The sequence below is a fragment of the Petaurus breviceps genome, unplaced genomic scaffold (genome assembly GCF_028583685.1).
Source record: "Petaurus breviceps papuanus isolate PSGF00001 unplaced genomic scaffold, PetGlider_PUasm1.0 171, whole genome shotgun sequence".
Lineage (NCBI taxonomy): Eukaryota > Metazoa > Chordata > Mammalia > Diprotodontia > Petauridae > Petaurus > Petaurus breviceps.
In genome coordinates this window covers 21,359,450-21,375,841 of record NW_027185754.1, presented here as the reverse complement: position 1 = coordinate 21,375,841, position 16,392 = coordinate 21,359,450, and the positions used below count along the sequence as shown (strand labels likewise).

The following is a 16,392-nucleotide window of genomic DNA, read 5'->3' as shown; positions in this document are numbered from 1 at the left end:
TCTCTCTCTCTCTCTCTCTCTCTCTCTCTCTCTCTCCCTCTCTCTCTAAAGCAATTGGGGTTAAGTAACTTGCTCAAGGTTACACAGCCAGTTTTTTTTGTGTGGATGTTAAGTATCTGAGGCCAGAACTGATCCTGGGTCCTCCTGACTCTGGGGCCGGCGCTCTTACTGTGCCACCTAGCTGCCCCAAATGCCAATTCTCTTGCATTATTCAACTCTCAGAACCTTGGTTCTTAACTCCCTCAAGGCCTTGATATGTTCATGTAAAATCCACAAGCTTTTCCCTGTCAAAGAACTCAAAACCTGTCATGATGAATCCTGAGACTCTCTTTTGAGGTCTTTGGATTGTTTATGTCTTTAAAAGAGTTGGGGGTTAAAAGAGGTCATATTTTAAGGAAAGGGCTACTCTAACAGGTGCCTTTCCTGATGACACTTCTCCATTAGTAGGAATCTATTGAAGCTCCCGCAATAACAAGTGCTTTCAGATATTCTTAGCATGGTGAGTCATAAGCACTTAAAGAATAGCAATGATAACTAAAAACGAATAGAGTTTCATCAAGAACAATGACAGGTTGACTTCATTTCTATTTCTGACAGGGTTGTTAGATCTATGGATTTGTAAAGTTTCTCATGATAATTTTGTGAATGTCACAAGAATTTTTGAAGAGTCACTGTTTCTGATGGGTAGAAGGTAGGTAGTAGACAGAGCAAGAGAGAACAAATTCCTGTGTTAAGATCATTCATGTATTGTACAGTACTAGGCACAACAATTTAAGAACATGATGAGCTGGAGCATGCCCAGAGGATGGCAGCCAGGATGGTTAGGATTGGGAGATTTGTAGTCTTGCCATTTGAAGACTGCTTTAAGAGTTTGGTAGTACTTAGAATACAGAGAAGACTTTGAGTCTAGGTGGACATGACAATTGTTTACAATTTGAATGTGGAAGAGGGATTTGGAATTTTTTCTTGACTCCAGAAATCAGAACTAAAGGTAATGGGTGAAAGTTGCAGAGACACAGATTTCTATTCATAATAAAGAAAAACCTTGTACCCATTGGAACTGCCCAACTGTAGAATTAGCTACATGAGGAGGGAGGGATTGAAACATCACTGGATGCCACTGAGTAGTTTTTGGAGATGTTGTAGAGAGTATTTCTACTCAATTACGGATCAGACTAGTTGAACTCTAAGGTTTTTTGATGTTTGATTTGCATAATGCTTCTTCATATCTTAGCAGAGAGAAAGGGCAAATTGGGGCTTACTTTCTCCTTGATCCTCCTTTTTTTTAATCCTATAGAATGCTGGATCTGAACAAGGTATGGTCCTGTTGGCCATATGAATGAATGGGGAGGGAAGATGGTGAGAGTTGAAGTACAGAGAGAATAATTCTAAGGAAGAGTCAGAATGGAAATGCTGGAATTATAACTTCCAGAAACTTTCCTTACACATGCCTCCATACTATTTATTTCTCCTTTTTATAATGTAGTAAGAAGCTTAAATAGTCAAACACCATTAAACTATAATAATTAGAGGTGCACTTAATGAATTAGTTTTTGTAGAATATTTGTGATGAAAGAATGGATAATAATTTTACAAACTCATGAATAATGCCTGCTTTTAATGGGCTATTACCAAATTGAGCCCCTGGGGTAGCTGCTTATGAATCGGAGAATTCTCTTTAACTATTAGTGTACCTGAGTTCTTAAAATATCTTCTCTCTCTCTCTCTCTTTTTGCCTTTTGGAGGGCAATTGGGGTTAAGTAACTTGCCCAAGTTTACACAGCTAGTTTTTTTGTGTGTGGGTATTAAGTGTTTGAGGCTGGAACCGAACTCAGGTCCTCCTGTCTCTGGGGTTGGCGCTTTACTCACTGCACCACCTAGCCGCCCCAAATATCTTCTCTCTTAAGACAATTAAATATGGTCTTGGTAATCTCAGCCTTGTCTACTTTACTAATTCATTTCATTCTTCATCATTTCTCCATGTATAGCTCAGTTCATGTGACATCCATAAACTGCATTAATGGTATCTAACACTTGGGAACATTTGTAATTCAATAGATCCTAATTCATAAAAATGATATATTATGTAAATCAATTTAGAAGTTAGTCATTTGTAATTCAGACCTCACTGTACAATGTAAATAATTTTATATTTTATATTTACTAATAAGTAATACAATTATTATATTTTAATATAATACTATAATATTATACTTTGGTACTTTTAAATTCCTGTTCAAATATAGACATTTATGATGAAATGCTATAGAAATCACCACTCTAAATCATAAACCTATACATCATGTTAAAATCAGAAATTCTTTTTTTTTCTTTGAATGCTAGTGTTGGGGGAAATGCAGATTGAATTATAAGAGAATGGAGAATAGATAAACATGTTTGTAGAACATTTGAAGGGATTTTCTTGGAGCTTTCAAAAGTTTTAGATATTTATAGCATTAATTTCTATTGCTAATTTTTTTTTTGTTTTGGAGGGGGAAAGCCTGGGAAATTGGGGGTAAGTGACTTGCCCAAGGTCACACAGCTAGTAAGTGTTAAGTGTCTAATTGGAACTCAGGTCTTCCTGACTCCACAGCCAGTGCTCTGTTCGCGGTGCCACCTAGCCGCCCCCTTCTATTGATAATTTTGTTTCAAAATGTCATGGCTTGACTTTTACATGAAGTCAGGAAAACAACTCTACTCCTCATAAGCCTTTTGGAGGTGAGTTTTAGATCAGAGATGGAAGTAAGAATGAAAGATGAGTGTAGAGAATGACAGAGAGAGGAGAAAGAGAAGAAGAGAAGCAGGAGGGGAAGGAAAGAGGGAGAACAAGGGAAGAGAGAGAAAGAGAGAGTGAGAGTAAGATCCACTGGATAACTTGAAGAGTCTGATTAGATAAGAAAAGGGAAAGGACTTCATGAGAACATGTGCTCTTTACATTTGTGAACGAGGCTACCTGCATTGAAATTATCTGATATATAATAGTGAATTTCAGAAGAAAAGAGGATAGCATGGAATTTTAATTGAGTTCAGAAGGAAATCTTTGGAAGAGATATGATTCCCTACCCTGGCTATAAGGCTATACTCTTGACTCATGACATTTTGATTAATATTATGAGTGAGTGAGAAGAAGGATGGTCGTTGGGGGGAAAGAGGAGACAAAGAACCCCCAGACATTTGTTTCTATAGGCTATTTGTCAGCCACGTGGTTTTTAATTCTAGGAAATGCCTACATGTACATTTCATAGTACCTTAGCAATTCAAGGTATCATATCCATTATTTTATTAGATCCTTAGGAAAATTTCAGAATATATGTGAATCTCACAAACTTCAATAATGAAGTCTAATTGAATTGAAGGCAAGAGTATGGATTGAAATGTTCTTCATTTGTCCTTAGCTTTGTTCATGTAATATTGACTAACAAGGAGACATTCTGAAGGATCAAAGCAAAAGTGTTTAGTTCCTCAACTTAATAACCTATGTGTAGAACAGGATGTTTGTTACAAGGTTCTGTGTTTCTTGATGGACATGTACTACAGGGTAGCAATGCCCTCAGCAATCCATGACAAAATGTTCAGCCTCTTTCAGTTAGTGATGCAGTTCTCCAAAGCCGTATTAGTTGCTTGATACTTGACACTTCAGAGAGTAATTTTTTTTCATCCTAGAAATCTGATGAGAAGAGTAAACTACCAGTGGATGAGTTGTCTCTTTGCATATACCTTTCTTCTTAAATGAGAAGTTCTGCATGAAAGGAACTGCTGCACCTTTTCAGAACTTTCAGTCTTTTAATAGAAGGATTGGAGGGGGATCATGGGGTAATAAAAATGGAACTCTCACAAGTGTACTTTTCAGAGCCAGAAATTTTTCTTCCTAGTTAACTCCCCACTCATAGATGGACCTTCTTCAGGATGTAAACGAGGAATGCCATCAGTCTAAAATAAACTATGAGTAGAAATGGGTAAAAAAGGCCTACCTGGAGTTTAAGCATGAGCCCTAATATTATGGAGTAACTTCGCCATTCATTGATCCAAATGAAGGTTGTCTTCATTATGAACAAATTCCCAAATACCAATCTGTTTTGCCAACATTCTAATTGAATTGTTTTTAGCTCCTCCTATGCCAGACACTGTGCTAAGTGCTGGGAATACAAAGACAAAGAAGAAACAGTCTACCCTCAAGAAATGTATTCTGCTGGTACAGGTTTGGTGGATTTTGTTGAGCCAATGACTCCTGTACCTGAGTAACATGGTTATGTTCCTACTGGGAAAAATAAGAATTTTATTTAACTAAGCTAAAGTGAATTGGTTGAGAATTATTAGTATCCTAACATTTCAGGGCTACCACTGGGTTAATGGATCATCATTTGAATTCTCAGTGAGTGGTTGGTTCTGTCCTGGATATTATATAATCTATGAAGCAGCATTTTCTTATTGCTAATTTACGATATAGTATAGTCTAGGAAAAGAACAATTACAACTTAAGACAATTAACAATTATCAGAGAGTTTATCAAAGACTAGAGATGAATATACTTTAAGTTTTTTTTCAATCTGAAGGGTTTTGTTATGTTCTCTGCAAACCACAACACCTGAAAATAGGACTTTTCACTAATTTTACTGTTAATTTCTTTTGATCTTATCATGTGGATATTTTGTTTTAGATTCTAAAGTGTAAAGTTGAGAGCAAATATTATCGTGCCAACAACTTATATAACACAAAGTCTAAAGCAAAGGAAAGAAGAAGAATGAATAAATATGTAAAGGTAATAATTAGATGAATAATATCTCTGTGGGATCACAAATGAATAAGGAATGCGTTAGATCAAAGGTGACAGCTGGATAAGAGGCTATTGCTAGCAGTGATCAGACATACTACATAGTAGGATGACAAAGAATAGAGTCACTTACATAAATTGACCAGTAAGGCTAAAATTTTTAAGTGGTAATAGACCCTCACATAGAGGCAATATATTGAAAGAAGCCATCTTTCCAAATTCCAATGGAACTATCCTATTTAGGATAATATATTCTTTAATACATGATTAGTGCTTTGTCTATTTGGCCACTCTTTTTCTTTTGTTTGTGGACTGAACCTGTGATCTAATGAGTGTAGGGAACTCCTGGCAAAGAACTTCCTCTTCCAAGGCAAATTGGAACTTTCTCTAAAACTTAAGTCTTGAGTTTAAAACTCAGTCTGGTATGGTGAGGTGAAATCTTCTGCCAGGGTCACACAGTCAGTATGCGTTAGAGCCAGGATTTAAACTCTTGTCTTCCTGATGTGGAGGACAACTCTCTATCTTCTACATTATACTGTTTCTCTTTATAATAATTTTATAAAACTTCTCTGATTATTCTCCAAGATAGGCTTCTTTTTCTCATATAGGCAATTTGAATAGGAGGTGTTACTGTCTCCATAACAGAGATCTTTACACAATTTGATTCCCTTTCCACTTTTCATGAGGGTTTATAGCTCATGCTCCTCCTAATACTTTGAGTTAGATAGTGGATACCAATTGAGATGAGAGTTAACTATTTTGAGGACCCAAACTTGGTGCCAAATTCTGATTCATGATGATTGTCCCTGTAAGATATCTTCTAGTATTTCTAGTTGCTCTTAAGAGCACGTCACTCTTCCTCACAATGTGCTGTGGATTTCTGTTGGGCCCACAGAGGAGTTCTATGCAATTCACTCTTCTGTCTGAACAACCTGCTAGTCAGAGGTTCAATTATTCCCCAAGGAAATAGGAATAATTATCTAGCCATTGGTATCCCATCCAAGTCAATTGGATTCCTTTTAGTTTTCTCCTGTTTTTCAGTTAATTAGTAGTAGTAAGATAATGAGATTTTGGTTTTTGGTGTTTTCCCATTATGCCACTGTACTGTTGTCTGGAAGACAATAAGATGATACAAGATGAACATTAGCAAGGGTAAATATGAAGTCCTATGCTTTAATTTTTTAATTGCTTGCATAAATAGAGAATGGATGAGATTTTAGATTGTATTAATTTAAATATGGCTTCATTCCTTCTCAAAGGAGTCAAAAGATATATTGAACTCTGTAATAGCCGGACTGTTTATGGACTGTTGTTCAGTTCTTTATCCAATACTATGAGAGTACAATAACAAAAAGAAGCACATGTACAGGTGGGTGATCAGCATAGGTAGAAGTCTCATATTGAGAAAGTTGAAGGAACAGGAAGTATTTAGCCTAGAGGGAAAACAGTTAGGGAGGAACTCCAAGTTTTCTTCAAATATTAGAAGAGATGTTAGGTGACAGGGGGGTTAGATTTAGTCTTTGCTGCTCTAAAACAAATAACAGAGATTGGAACATAGAATTTTGATAATAGGTTGGGAGATTTCAGCTTAATTTATCGAAGCATTTCTAACAGTGATATCTAACAATGGAATGTATTTCTTGTAATATATCGCTATTTTCAATGGAGGTGTTCAATGACCACATGTCAAGGCAGCTATTGATGGTTGAAGATTTTGCTAGATAACATTTAAGGTTTTCCCCAAACTAAAGTTCTGTGATTCTTTAGATCTTTACATCTTCTATCTCTTGATTCTTTTATAAAGAAGCAGAGAGAACATGAGCCAAACAAACCAGACCCGGGTGACAGAATTCTTCCTATTGGGACTTTCTGATGACCCTGAGACACAGCTGATACTCTTTGTATTGTTCCTGGCAGTCTACTTGGGTACCATACTTGGAAATCTGCTCCTCACATCCTTGGTTCTGCTTGACTCACAGCTCCACACACCCATGTATTTTTTCCTCTGTAATTTATCTCTTGCTGACCTCTGCTTCTCAACTACCATTGTTCCCCAAACCCTAATCCACATGTTATCTAGAAGGAAATTAATTTCTTTCACAGGCTGTGCAGTTCAACTTCTTCTCATCCTGTTTTTTGGATGTACACAGTGTTCCTTGTTAGCTGTGATGTCTTATGACAGGTACTTGGCAATCTGTGACCCGATGCACTATCCCCTCATCATGACATGGAGGGTGTGTGGCCTCTTGGCTTTGGCATGCTGGTCAAGTGGTGTTTTAGTTTCAATGGTGGACACTACATTCACATTGCGCCTTCCTTACCAAGGAGACAATAGAATTGCTCATTTTATTTGTGAACCCCCAGCCCTTCTGATTGTTGCATCTTCAGACACACGTAGCTCAGAGATGGCTGTTTTCTTGATGGGTGTGGTGATTCTTCTTGCACCTGTGTCCCTGATTATGATCTCATATGTGTGTATCATAATGTCTGTGGTCAAGATGAAGACAGCCTCAGGGAGACTCAAGGCCTTCTCCACCTGTGGCTCCCATCTCATTGTGGTCGTCATTTTTTATGGATCAGCCATTATCAACTACATGACACCCAAGTCTGCCAAGGAACTAGGGAAAATGGTATCTGTGTTCTATGCAGTGATAAACCCTATGCTCAACCCCCTCATATATAGCCTGAGAAACAAGGATGTAAAGAGGGCATTCAGAAATGCTACCAATAGGAAACTGCTCTGTAGTACCTGATCCTCTCATTTGTCATTGGATTTGACTTTATATTATGCTTCCAAATCTTTTTGTATAGCTCAATAAGAGGAACTAGTCTCTTATGACTCATATTAGTTGGTGGGGATGCATGTTTATATTGCTATATAATTACATATAGATTGGTCATATATCATACCCTTGTGATATGTCTGAGTTGTAAGGAGAGGTAGAGATGATCGATTTATTCCTCTGAATAACTGGGTAGAATTATAATTTGAATGACTCAGAAAAAGTTTAATATTTATGCCATCATTATAGCCATTGAATATTCTGCACTTTGATTTGGAAGATGGAGCTAAATATTATATAAAGATTCTTGGGAACAAGAAGAATCAGTCAAGCCTTCAGGAAGCTGGTTCAGTGCTGCTCTCACACAAAAACTCACCAAAAAATGAACGTGATCATAGATTCCTCTTAACAGAAATACAATTCTCAAAATATGTAAGGTTATAACATCATTAATATTCTCAGATGAATATGCTTTCGGTAGAACTATATTATCTCCTGAATACAAATTTTTTGTTATTTTATTAATACATTTTATTTTTGGATATTCTACAGTTCTGAATATATCTTTTCCTTCTCCCCTATCCATTGGAATATCCTTTGTAATGAAGCGGGGAAAAAAATTGGTTTAGATCAGCAACACCACAACCATGTTTGAAATAAAGTAGAATATTTAAAATCTATAGTCCCACATTTCTGGGATGAGGGAGGTAGGTTTATTTTCTTAGCTCTTATGAGGCTAAATTTGGTCAATATAATTTCATAGTTCTCAGTGTTTTGCTTGTTTTACATCATTGTGATAACTGGTTATATTGCTCTTTTTTCTGACCCTACATATTTAACTCTGTGTCAGTTGACATAAGTCTTTCTAGTTTTTCTGAATTCACATTTTTCATTTGACATGGTATAGCAATCTTCCACTACACATAGAAACCACAATTTTCTTAGCCATTACTAAATCAATGGAAATCTACTTTTTCCCTAGTTCTTTAATACTACAAACTGCTGCCATGGGTATTTTGAAATATATGAATAATATTATTATATCATTGCTATTGCTTTGAATATTATTCCTCTCTTTAACCTACTTGGGCAAATATGAGTAGCTATGGTATCTCAGGATCTAAGTATATGGAATTTTAAAATATAAATTTTTTATTTATAAATTTTGCTTGTGCAATAATGTATAAAGCTTGGCAAGAGACCCAACTAGTATAAATTATCTCAATGATGTTTAAGGCATTTTAAGGATGAAGCTATAAGGAGGGCAAGAAAAACAACAGAAAAAAACATATAAAATTGTTATAGCAATATCCTGTCTCCATTAATGATAGCATATCTAATATTTATCTAACATGGAGATATTTTTATATCTCTGACTGTTCCAGTTCCTGATGTGCTGTTCCATAGGCAGAAGCATTAAAAAACGATGGTAAGAGCAGCAACTAAACCAAATAGAATCAGAGGAGGTCTGTGCTAGATGGAGGTGATGTAATTTGGAAGATATCAAGGGAACAATATTAAAGATACCTGTAAGATAAAAGAATGTCAATTCATGGAAAAGACGTTGGACTTTATTATTATTGAAAATATTAATACATAAAAATAATTACTGAGTCATGAGCCTACTTTTTCCCATCTCTATGAAATGACCATGAGGATATATTATATTTGCACCCACATCATTTTTGTGTGTGTAAGGAATGACATAAGAACATACATGATTTTGAAACAATATTCTGCAGTGAAATACAACTTTACATTCACAAAATTTGCTAAAAGTTACAAAAATATATAATCTCGTTATGTTTATTATCTATTCACTATATAAAATCACTTGATTTTCTACAGCAAAATGCTGCCTTAAAAGACATTCTTCCAGAAGGGTGTCTCCATGCATATGTCAAAATCACATAAGGTTCCTTCATAGATGTAACAGCAAAGAAAATTATCTTTGACAATGCTGTGACATAAAACAACGCAAAAAAACCCCATGGCAACATATGCTTGTCACATGAATTTTCTGCTCTTATAGAGGATGTCCAGCATAGAATGTAAATATAAAATATAATCAGTATCTATTGTGGTCCTGCAAATGATGCTTTTTGTGTATGGCAAATTCCATAAATTCCACATCCACCATGTAAATTTCCATGTCCAATAAATCCCAAATTGATATATTGTTATTTCTTTCCTAAATCTCTTAGATTTTATGTTACCTATAACCCCCAATTTTCCGATTGTGTTACTTGTATCACATCTCAGAGTAAAAGAGAGCCTTCTAAATGTGATCTGTAACTACCCAAAAGGTTTGGTTTAACTATCCACATGGGAAAATCCAAGCAAATGAAAAATGCTTGTTTTCCAAAGATGAGCAACATTTGGATAGACAATCCATATTCTCTGTGTACTGATGGAACGTTACATACCTTGGAACAGTTGGGCCCAGAATTGATCAAAGAGAGAGTGAGTTGATTTGAATTTGAGAAACTGTAGTGCTTTCAGTGATCCCACATTTCACTCTGTAAAAAAGGCTCATCTTTTTAACATCAATGTATTTCAAGTAACATTATATGATTATTAGCTATGGAATAGCACAGTCTGACATTAAAGGTCCCCCAAAATCAATTAAGAAGCAAATGGGAGATGTGAGTATGCTAAAATATAGTACCAGTGAAGAAATGCAGAGGAGCATTATAAAGTATGTCATTAGAGTTATATAGTCAGAAAAAGAAATGAGTCAGTGATGTAGTGAAAACAGGGGATAACAATGGAGAGTCTGATGACTACATTGGTGTCCACATAACATCCAGAGACCTAAAGGAAGCCTCTGGCACATAGAATACACTTCCTTCACCAAACCTTTCCTTAATGGAAGATCTTGGGGAGGACATAGTCAAGAGTGATAAAAGATGTAAAAAACCCCAAACATATGTTGCAACATGCACAATTGTAAGTGGTCTGCCCTTTCCCCATCAATAAGACCACAGAACCAATGAAATATCAAAGTAAATATACACCATGGTAATCTACCACACCCCTATCCATATACTAAAGACCAAGTATAAGGGATTCAAAGAGGTCAAACTGTTTACTTCTTATATGGGAAAATGTTCTCTATACTCTTAAGACTGTTATCATTACTTGGATAGTTTAAAAAAGCATACATAGATAGATAACTTGGAGTTGAGTTGAGTGTGTTGGGATGATTCTAAAAAATAAAATTGGGTAGGAAGAGGTAAAATTGAGCAATTATCTCATACAAACAAGACACGAATGAAAGGACTATTATAGTGGAAGCAGGTAGGGGTGGAGGGCTGGTGGTACTGGAAATTTATTCTCATCAAAACTGAGTCAAAGAGGAAAATATATACATACAACACATAAAAATACACATAAATGTATACGTACATATTTGTATGTATAAAAGTTTTTGAAATTTATAAAGGAACAGAACAGCGAGGGGACAGGTTAACCGAGGTACTTTTAGAAATGTGTATAAATCAAGAAGCAAGAGGGTGGGGAGAGGATAAGGGAGAGACTATTAGGAGGGTGGGTAGAATAAGGAATATGAATGGAGGGATTCCTAAAAAGGGTGAGGATAAGGAGGTATTGGTCAGAAATAAATCAGATATGTGAGGAAGGATAGGGTTAAAAGAGAGGGCAAGAAGGATAATAGTGAGGAAAAATAGGATGGAGAGAAATACACATCTAGTAATTATAACTTTGAATGTGAATGGGATGAACTCACCTATAAAAATAGAAATGGTTAGCAGAATGGATTCAAAAATCAGAATTTGACAATATGTTGTTTATAAGAAATACATTTAAAAATGAGAGATACACAGAGAGTTAAAATAAAAAGATGGAGTAGAATTTATAGTGCTTCAACTTAGGCAAAAAAAAGCAGGGGCTGCCATAATTATCTGAAACAAAGTTAAAGCTAAATAGTTTTATTTACAAGAGATAAATAGGGAAACTACATTATAATAAAAGGTACCACAGAAATTGAAAAAATAAAAATAATAAACCTATATGCACCAAATGCCATAGCATCTACTTTTTAAAAGTTAAGTGAATTACAGGTGGAAATAGATAGAAATACTATAATAGTGGGGAACTTTAACCTTCCCCTCTTAGAATTAGATAAATCTAGCAAAAAATAAATAATAAGTTAAGGAGGGGAATAGAAAATTAGATAAGCTAGACATAATAGATATCTGGATAAATTTGAATGGAAATAGAAAGGAATGCACCTTTATCCCAGTGGTACTTGGTGCCTTTACAAAAATTGACCATATATTAGGGCATAAAAACAATATAGTTAAGTGCAAGAAAGCAGAAATGTTAAATGTATCCTTTTCCAATCACAATACAATAAGAAATATTTAATAAACCATCTTAGAAACATAGATTAAAAACTAATTATAGGGGCAGCTATGTGGTGCAGTGAGTAGAGCACTGGCCCTGGAATCAGGAGGACCTGAGTTCAAATCCGACCTCAGACACTTAACACAAAAACTAGCCATGTGACCTTGGGCAAGTCATTTAACTGTTTGACAGCAACAAACTAATTATAGACTAAGCAAACAACCCAATTTTAAAGAATGTGTGGATTAAAGAACAAATTATAGAAACAACCAATAATTTTGGCATTGTTGTCCTCTTGTTAGTTTACGTCTTGATGTCACCAAAATAACTTTCTGTGTTTGGGTTCTTCTTTTGCTTTGTTTTACTCATCTTTTCTACCCTATTTCATTACTTTTAAAATTGAACTCCAATCCTGGGGTGGATGGGACACCATCCCAAGCTTCTTGTTTTGGGGGCTGCAGTCCCTGACTGCTTGCCTGGTGTTGTGCTAGTGGTGTAGGGGGTTTTGGTGCTTACTTGGATCTGCTTTGGGGCAGCAGTGGGTCTGGCTGCTTGCCTGGTGCTGTATTGGGGCCTAGGATGGGTCTGGTATTGCTCTGGGGTGATGGAAACCTTGCCACTGGCCTATTCTGTGCTGAGGCTCATGGTGGGTTTCTTGCTGTGCCAGGGCTATGAATGTGGACAGGTCTGTCCACTTTCCTAATGTTTTGTGAGGGCCTAAGGTACATCTGGTACTGAGTTGGGACCCCAGGGGGCTGGTGCTGCACCTGGGCCCTGGAAGTTGGGTTCTGCAGGCTGGTTGCTATCTTGTTGCTACTCCAGGGGCATGGATCCTCAGTCATTTACCTGTGCTGTGACTCAGGACCTCCCATTGGCTTGCTGAGGCAGGACCTGCTACTGGCTTGCTTGGACACTGCCTACCCTGGACAGTGCTCACCTTTTACCTGAGTAAGACAGACCTTTCTTGCACACACACACAATATTTGTTTATGAGTATACATGCATATATGTATATATGTACACACACATATGCAGATATACATATGCACACACATATTTGTGTCTAATTATAGTTTAGGGCAACAGTAGTCAAGGGCAAGGTGGAGGGGTAAGTGCACAGTAAAGAACAAAAGAAAACTCAGAAGTAATCACAGACAGAAATAGGGTAGCTTTAAAAATGATATGCAGTATTTATTATATAATATTTTTTAAAAAGACAAACACTGTGAAGTGGAAATTCATGGTTTTGTATTGAATCACCTTTTAATGTCATGCTGTCTATATGGAAATGTTCTTTTTTTGGTCATTTTGTATTAAAATGAATAAAAATAATAAATATACACTGAGTATAGAACTTCAAATGTATAAAAATAATAGCCATGCCCCATTTGATAAGTCATCAAGTGGTAGAAATAGGAAGTTTTCAGAAGAAAAAATTAAAGCTATCTATAGGCATATGAAAAAATTCTCTAAATCATTATTGATTAGAGAAAGACAAATTAAAACAATTCTGAGGTACCACATTATACCTATCAGAAATGACAAATACTGGAGGGAATGAAGGAAAAAATAGGTATACTAATGAATTGTTGGTGGAGTAGTGAACTAATCCAATCATTGTGGAGAACAATTTGTAACTATACCCCAAAAGCTAGGAAACTGTGTACACCTTTTGATCCAACAATACCCCTGCTAAGTCTATATCTCAAAGAGATCAAAGCAAAAAGAAAAGGACCTATATGTACAAAATATTTACAGTAGCTTTATGGTGGCAAAGAATTGGACATTGAGGGGATGTTCATCAATTGAGGAATGGCTGAACAAGTTGTGGCATGAAATTGTGATTGTATGTACTATTGTGCTATAAGAAATTATGAGGGGAGAGGCTAGGTGGCTCAGTGAGTAGAGCACCGGGCCTGGATTCAGGAGGACCTGAGTTCAAATCCAACCTCAGACACTTAGCACAAAAACTAGCAGTGTGACCTTGGGCAAGTCACTTAACCCCAATTGCCCTCCAAAAAGAAAAAGAAATGATGAGGGTGTGGTTTCAGAAAAAAAGTGGCAAGACCCATATGAACTAAAGCAGAATAAAGTGAGAAGAACCAGGAGATCATTGTTCACAGTAATAGCAATATTGTAATGATGATCAACCAGCAGCTGTGGCAGTTTCCAGAATTATCAACCCATAAATGCCAAAGACAAAGTAAAAGCTCAGTGTGGAACTCTGTTGGAACTGGGGGAGGGGGGGTGGACAGGAGTGAGGTCTGGCCCCTGCGCCCAGGGCAAGAAGTGGTGGAGGTGCTGTGGCTGTGCAGCCACCTCCACGTGGCTGCTTCAGAGCTCCTGGCCTGCAGGTTGTAGGGGCACCAAGCGACCTTTAAGAGGGTAATTTTAAGCTGCTTGGGTCTGGATCACTGTCTTGGGTGGAGGTCCTGGGGTGGGTGACCAGCTGCCAGAGCTGGTGGGGGCTTCAGAAAGGGCACCCAAATGCTAGCTCTGGCAGCTGTGAAAACCCCAGCTATTTGGGACAAAGCTCTCCTCTCTGGAAACAGAGTTCTATTGTGGCAAAGAGCTCAGAAGTCAAGTAATTGAGTGACAACATGAGCAAGCGAAGGAAGCAAAGCAAGCACAGAAGTCAAACCTTAGACTCCTTTTTTGGGGACAAAAAGGATCAAAGCATGGAATGGGAGGAAGACAAAACTCCTGCATCAAAAGCTTCCAAGGAAAATATGAATTGGTTACAGGCCATGGAGGAGCCCAAGAAGGATTTTGAAAATCAAGTAAGAGAAGTGGAGGAAAAATTGGGAAGAGAAATGAGAATGATGCTAGAAAATCATGAAAAGAGAGCCAACAACCTCACTGAAGAAAATAACAACTTAAAAAATAAACTAACTTGGGGTGGCTAGGTGGTGCAGTGAATAATAGAGCATGGCCCTGGAGTCAGGAGGACATGAGCTCAAATCTGTCTTCAGACACTTGACACACTTACTAGCCGTGTGACTTTGGGCAAGTCACTTAACCCCAATTGCCCTCCAAAAAGCAAAAAAACAAAAACAAAAAACAGACTAACTCAAATGGCAAAAGAGGCCCAAAAAGCCAATAAGAAGAAGAATGCCTTAAAAAGCGGAATTTGCCAGATGGAAAAATAATTTTAAAAGCTCACTGAAGAGAATAATTCCTTCTGAATTAGATTGGAGTAATTGGAAGCTATTGACTTTATGAGAAATCAAGATACTATTAAACAGATCCAAACAAATTAAAAAATAGAAGGCAATGTGAAATATCTCATTGGAAAAACCACTGACCTGGATAATAGATCTAAGAGAGATAATTTAAAAATTATTGGGCTACCTGAAAGCCATAATCAAAGAAAGAACCTAGAAATCATCCTTCAAGAAATTCTCAAGGAAAATTTTAATGATGATCAACTGTGAAAGATTTGGCTACTCTGACCAATACAATGATCTAAGGTAATTCCAAAGGACATATAATGAAAAAATGCTATCCATGTCTAGAGTGAGAAAGAATGAATTCTGAGTGCAAATTGAAGTAAAATTTTCTCTATTCTTTTGAAATATAGCAAATATGGAAATGTTTCATAGGATTTCACATGTATAACTGACATTTTACTTGCCTTCTTATCGGGCAGAGGAGGAGTTGAGAATGAGGGAGAGAATTTGGAACTCAAAATTTTTAAAAAGTGCTAAAATAAATAAATAACAGTTATTAAAATTGAAAAAATTATTAAGAAATAAATAAATGAGTATTTATCAAGGACTTATTAAATTCTAACCACTGGGTTAAGTAAAAGGGGAAGGGGTCAATTACAAAGTCAAGTCAAATCAACAAACATTTATGAAGCACCTACTATGTGCCAGGTACTGTGATATGCACAGAGGATACAAAACAAAACAGTCTACCTTCAAGGACCTCACAGTCTAATGGGGGAAACACAATCCAAACAACATTGTGCAAATAAGATAGATACAGTATAAAAAATGATCAGCAGGATTTTCAGAAAAGCATGGCAAGATCTATCTGAAATTATGCGAAGTGAAGAAGAACCAGGAGATAATAGTGAACAATAATAGCAATGTTGTAATGGTGATTGATTATGAAGGACTTGGCTACTCTGATCAGTACAATGATCCAAAATAATTTCAAAGGGCTCTTGTTGAAAAAATGCTATGTACCTGCAGAAAGAGAACTGATGACTTCTGAGAGCAAATTGAAGTATAATTTTATCATTTTATTTTTTGGAAATATGGATAATATAGAAATAGGTTTTGTGTGACTTTACATGTATAATTAATATCACATTGCTTCCTTAGTGTGTGTGAAAGGACCTGGGAGGGAGAGAGAGAATTTGGAATGTAAAATTTAAAAATAAAAGAATATTAAAATTAAAAAATAAATGTTAAAAAAGCAAAAAAAAAAAAACCAAACCAAAACCAACCCAACAATCATTTG

At 36.3% G+C, this 16,392-nt stretch overlaps 1 protein-coding gene across 1 annotated transcript; it reads left to right on the top strand.

Moving 5' to 3' along the window:
• Positions 1 to 6,588: 6,588 nt before the first annotated feature.
• On the top strand, positions 6,589 to 7,524 carry LOC138157236 (olfactory receptor 2D2-like). Its single transcript, XM_069082801.1, has one exon. The coding sequence runs from the start codon at positions 6,589 to 6,591 to the stop codon at positions 7,522 to 7,524; it is 936 nt and encodes a 311-aa protein (XP_068938902.1).
• Positions 7,525 to 16,392: the final 8,868 nt, after the last annotated feature.